The sequence below is a fragment of the Aplysia californica genome, unplaced genomic scaffold (assembly GCF_000002075.1).
Source record: "Aplysia californica isolate F4 #8 unplaced genomic scaffold, AplCal3.0 scaffold02427, whole genome shotgun sequence".
Lineage (NCBI taxonomy): Eukaryota > Metazoa > Mollusca > Gastropoda > Aplysiida > Aplysiidae > Aplysia > Aplysia californica.
Window position 1 is genome coordinate 1,493 of NW_004799697.1, and position 6,365 is coordinate 7,857.

General features: G+C 36.3%; 1 protein-coding gene across 1 annotated transcript; it reads right to left on the reverse strand.

The window, feature by feature from the left end:
- Positions 1-263: 263 nt before the first annotated feature.
- On the reverse strand, positions 264-6,012 carry LOC101858087 (enolase 4; the record flags this gene model as incomplete). The annotated part of the gene is given in 5 exon segments (XM_005113440.2): positions 264-459; positions 1,226-1,351; positions 3,845-4,009; positions 5,438-5,500; positions 5,881-6,012. Coding segments are annotated over 5 exon segments (649 nt in total), but the record flags the coding sequence as incomplete, so codon positions are not given.
- Between the last annotated feature and the right edge of the window lie 353 nt (positions 6,013-6,365).

Consider the following 6,365-nt stretch of genomic DNA (forward strand, 5'->3'; position numbering starts at 1 on the left):
ATAAGGGCTGTACAGCTAAAATATTTGGCGGATGACAGATGGTGCTGTGAAGGCGCAAATATCATGTTTATATGGGGGGATTCTTTTCGTACAATGCAAAAACCTTGCGGTAAGTGGAGCTGGTGATTCAACAGGGGGCGGTACAGTGAGGTTTGACTGTACTTTTATTATCATTAATATCACAGTTACTTTATTATCAAAATTAATATTATGTTCATCTTTCTGTATGAACTTTATTAAGCAAAGAAAAAGTGATCCCTCACCACGAAGTTTGTTGGCACAAGTGTAGATGTCTGACACGCTCGTTATTTTTTCCAGGTACATGACAATCCCACTTGTGCGCACTGGAGAAGGGATTTCAGTTTGATTCAAAAGACCTGGTCTGACATAGAAATGGTCACCCACAATGTATGTCACTTCACTGACACGCTCACACAGCTTCATCCAAGCTTCTGAATCCTGTAAAAAAATATTTTACAAAAATTGTTTAGTTAAAGGTGTAACTTTAACTCTTTGAACATCAGATTCTGAAAATATTTTCAAATAATTTTTTTTTTTTTTTTTTTTTGGGGGGGGGGGGATTTTTGCTCGTCTGTACAATTTAGGTAAACAACTCAGATTGTACAGGAAAATAGTCATGTCATACATAAAAGCAAAATTGATTTCATGCAGAAGCTGATAATATAGGAATCATGAATGTATCATGTTGTCTTTGTTGAGGAAAAGGATCTGCAGAAAAAATGAAACAGTTAATGAGAAATACAAATGAACGCATTTTGCATTCTTCTGTGGATGAAGGATTTCCTGACTAATGCTGTGAAAGTCATTCAGGGTTTAAAAAGTCAAACCTAGTGTTCTCAACATATGTTTTTCAGTTGCTGATTACTTCTAGTGTGATTCCAGTTTCATAGAATTGTTATCACATTCAAGTTCTTAGAGTTTCTACAATTTTTAGACCTACTTGAAACCATCAACAGAATATTTTCAAATGTTGTAAATGACAATTATTTTTGTTATGATGAATTTAATTTCTTTATGCATTTAACTTTACGCATTCATTACAAATTCCATTAAAAATGAAAAAATCCACGCTTGATTTATATTAGATAACATTTTTACTAAAGCTCATCCCCTACTTCAAAGAAAAGAAAATCAGGTGTTTCAGTCATACTGACACCTCCACAAGTCATGATTATTTCTACACTTTTAACAATGAAATGCTTACCTGTCCCCTCAATGGATCAATGACAGCCACAATGGAGGGGTATTTGGCTATCATATCAGCCCAGAATTCCACCATGTCGTCATTCGTCTTAAGCTGACCAGCTACTATTTCATATTTGCCCTTTTCCTAAGGAAAATTCATAACAGAAAACATACATAAATATAAACTGCAAAAAGAAACAGAGCATTTCCAAATTACTGTTAAGGTAGAACACTTTTCAGTAACAGATGAAATTAGGTTAACTTGGGGATCTGCAACTTACAGACACATTTAGTCTACATTCAACCAGACAAGAACTTTTAATTCTACAGTAAACATGAATGGTCATGACTTTGCTGTTCTGAAATCTGGTTTAGACCAAGTGTATTCAGGGACATTCACAAAACCACACTCATGCATATCACCTCATCACACTGTAGCCAGATTTCACTCTGAATTTAAGGCATGGAGCATAACATACTGTTGCAACGGTTTATCATGGATAATCTCTTCCGAAACATATTTTTGAAAAAAACTAGACATTACAACCAAATTAATTCTTAGTATAAGATTCCATCCAATGAGCTGCACCCAATGACTATATCATAATTGTAGTAGTTCCAACATGTGCTTGTCAGTCACGGCTGTTCCACTCAGGATCTCTTCGTTGCCGGTCGACCTGACCTCCGAGACGAGGTCACGCCCCGGTCACGCTACCTGCGGGCACTCGGCCTCGCGGTCAGCGGCTCCCCCGCGATGTTATGTTTTGTACACATAAAACAACACCAGTTCTTATGAAAGCCGAGAAAGTCAATGAAACAACAACCAAATGATCACATGAAGACGAAGGTGTAGTTTACGACAGTATTATTTTTATCACGGAGAAGTAAAAGAAAGTGTTGTTTAAAAGAGGGGGAAAGTGGCTTTCATCATAGATCGGTTATTACAAACAAAAATGTTTTTAAAAAAATAATTAAAAATAAATGGACCGACAGATTGTTACAGTCTTCATTTTCAGCTCACAGTCAGACTTTGAACTTTCAAACACACTTACGTTTATGAGGTAGGACCAAAAAGTCTTGTTGCTATTGTTGATTAATGCACACAGTCTTGTCAGTGAGTGGGAAAACAGTTGAGTCCAGCCAACGCACGAGTACTTTTCACATGAGAATGAAGACCGTTCTTTACACCTTCACAGCTGAATTGATGTTACTATAGTCAATATTTTGATAAACATACTACTATAAAACTGTTTAGGAACTAATGTTTTATCCGTGAATGGTCTGAATCGTCTAAATCGTCTTGTAGTCCTGTTTACTTTTTCCTGCGTTTTTCCGCCGGCTCAGGGAGTGCGGCCTTCAAATCTGCAGATGTCTGTACGGTGTGCTTCCAAACACAGCTTTCAGTTGTTTTTGTTTGCTTTTTATGCCGACTGTTCTCTTTTGCTTCCGTAGTGTGTATATTCGCGAGCCACATTTCCTGCACAGAGTGTTGGAATGCTTGTCGGCTGTGTCGTTGTCAATGTTCAGTCTATAATATTGCAATAAGTCAAACTTAAAGTTTTTACACAAAAATCGACGCTGCTGAGAATCTTTAGTTTTTAAACTTCTTTCACCACAAGTACGACACAACTTGTTTAAATTCTCAAAGTGGATGTTATAAGAGTGTTCCATCTTTGATGTTAAAAGGCTCAATAATTATAAACACACAAGAAAGTCAGACGGCAAGTTCCCGCTTCACAGAGTTTTTCTTTGCACTGAGCGTTGCACTAGACTAGTCACATAAAGTGCGCTAGTTCATGGAAATTTGGCTCCTACCCTGAGATTTTTTCAGCACAATGGAGAGAATAGATTTATAAAAAGAAATATGAAGGTTAAAACAAAAATTGTCGGCTCGAATTATCAAAATTCTCTTTTAAATCCAAAAACTTCAATAACACAGAGCTGTACAACAGTGGTAGTATATAGGTATCCCAAGGGAGTAGAAAACGAGATAGAAACTCAAACTGCGGGTTATAGAGGAGATGCTGAGCTTTTATTTAGTATACAACACTCCAAGGTTTACGGGATGGAGAAAGGGAGTACTATGTTGTAAATTCCAGTTAATTTCTGGAAATTGTACCCTTACCGCGCAGAGCGGTCAGATCTAGGGATAGGCCGGTGGAAGTGGCGTAACGCGTCGAGATTTATTACCTTCCGCGAGGGGTCACAGGGGTCAGAAGGGTCAGACGGGCTACAACTAAGTGCGCCGCTCGGAGAGTGAAACTGAACAGCCGTGCAGTGCGAATGGGATTTGTGCCTGTGGCCATATTTTCACGAACACTTTGGTGAGTACCATTACTTTTATCTCTGCAGCTTTAAACCTATACTATACAGCAGATCCTCACATTTTTCTAATTGTGGAATAAGAAATCAACAGCTGAATTCTGGAGCATTTTAAAACAATTCACAGCAATTAAAAATCATTGTTTTATAAATTCTTAATCTCAAAACCATGAAAATTTGGCTCTATCATGTTCTTAGTAATATTGAACACTACCTTCCTTTCAATTTTGAGTTCTGAAGAGTGTGCGGTTTCTTCTAAAAAGCGACACAAAGGGCGCAAAGCTACATAAATACACAGTCAAAATAGATGTCTTACAAAGTCAAAGAACTCATGAGCAGCAGCATTAACAGCCAGATACATGTCTTCCCCGATGGTCAGTCCCTGAGCGTTGATGGCTTCCTGCAGTAGGTCAAGGGCCTGTGTGGGTGTGTCCAGCGTTGGGCACAAAGTACCAGACTCATTCACAAACTTGGCAGACACCTGCAAAAATAACACAGGAGAATGAAACAGAGTTAATGTTTAAAAGTAATGAACTGGCTTTTCAAAGCACACTTTTACTGGGAGATACCTCAGACCAATTTGTAACACCATGTTACTTGTTTTATGCACACAAGCTCATACATTAATAGCAAATGTGGGAACAGTTATGAAGTCTGTCTGTCTGTCTGTCTGTCTGTCTGTCTGTCTGTCTGTCTGTCTGTCTGTCTGTCTGTCTGTCTGTCTGTCTGTCTGTCTGTCTCTGTCTGTCTGTCTGTCTGTCTGTCTGTCTGTCTGTCTGTCTGTGTCTGTCTGTCTCTGTCTGTCTGTCTGTCTCTTCTCAAGACATGCTTGCTTCTCTAAGGTACCACATTCCCTATAGCTTGTGAATAGCAATTTATGGACACACTTGAAACTATAGACAATATATTTTTAGATGTTGTAAATGACAATTATTTTTTGTTATGAAGAATTAAATTGCTTCTATATATATTCAAGTTCTACAAAATCCCTTACCAAATACGAATAAAATATCCAAGTGGGTGGCTTCTTCAAAATTTAAAAGGTTTACAGCTGGGGCAATATCGTTTTTAAAAGCAAGTCCATCATTGTCTTCTAATAACGACATTATGCTTATTAAATGCATGCTTTGAGAACCTTCAGCCCCAAAATGTGTTCACTATAAAATTAATTTCTTGTAACAAGTTTTGATACTAAAAAGTGTCATTGTAAATCTGTGACATATGCTATATGCATATGCTAAATGCGGGAAGGGCTGAGAACAAGTTTTTTCATTTCGCCGCATTTGTTGTAGAAAAATATGATTAAGTTAAGACAAATTGATTCAAACTGCTAGCATGCTAAGCAAAGTATGGGGGACATTGATTCACCCGTTAAAGAGATATTTGAGGATAAGGGGAGCCACGAATTTTTGACGGCACTATAAAAATATTTTTCTGTAATAGCTTCAGCTATAGTTGCATCCCTTTATCAAAAAACATTATGAGGGCGAGGGAGCAGAAGGGGATCTCATGAAAAGAATGCTGTCGTTTTATCTCTTTTTGTCTTTCTAACACTCATATAATGTAACAATGTCCCTTAAAGTTCAAAATATAAATTGAATTCCTATTATTGTGCTTCATTTGAATCAGGCAGCAATGAAGCCAATATTAATCCCAGTTCAGCTCTTGTTTTCTTTCACTTTACTGAAAGTCTTGACTTATTTCATTTATGATTCCATTCTAACTTCAGTGCATAAGTATAAGAAATCAAACATTTAACATTTTTTATGCATTAGTACTAAACTACTAGATTCTATCTTTATGCTCACAGTGCTTTGAAGAAAATAGTGTTTGTACAATGCATTAAAAACACTATTCCAGCAAATAAGAGAACAGATATATGAAATACAAATAACTGTAAGATACTTACTCCCATTTTGGATACAAATGATTTTGCCACATAACTGTTGATATGCTGAATGTGTTGAATAGCCTGAGAGAAGTAAAGACATGAGCACCTATTAGTACATGCATTGGAAAAAATTCTTGCATAAAATCATTAATTTATGATGAGAAACTGATGAATTTTAAAATCTCATTGAATCTTTAAACAAATAATAAATGCATCAGGCTCTTAGAATCATCAAAACCATCATGGTGATTGCACAACGGTTATTGATTTCAAATGCATTAACAACATTGTCAATTAAAATAGGTAAAAATAAGTTATCAATGTGATTTCATGATATGTTGATGAAGGTTAAAAAAATTATATAAAAACTTGAAAGGCAAACTCTAGAGATACATGGCAGTGCAGTAGATCCTTACAACTCAGAAATAAAATGACAACTAGCATATCATGTACCAGTCTACCTTGTCTATAGTCATGCCAATTCCTGGGACAACCATGTACTCCTTGATGCAGTTAGATTTCCCAAGGCCATGCTTGCCACTCTGAATAATTGTCACCATCGGAAGTGGGATGCGAAATTCATGAACAGCTCCCTAGATATGATCAGAAGTAAAATAAAAAAAACTCTTATGTTTGGACTAAATAATAAACATATTAACTCATTTAATTTGGGATGTTTTCTTATTATCAGTGTCAGAAAGCAAAAAGAAAAAAAAAATCATAACACCCTCTAACTTAAAAGAATACAAAGATCCAGATTGTTGTCCTTTCAGAAGTGCAGCTAGAACAATATTCTTCCAACTATTACTATGTTACATTTCCATGGAGGAAAACAAGCTTTGATAACACAATCAGTCAAAGTACACGAGTATGCATTGTGAACAAAAAGACTTCATTAATTTTTTTTTCCTGAAAAGACAACGAAAACAAGGAACTATAGTATAAC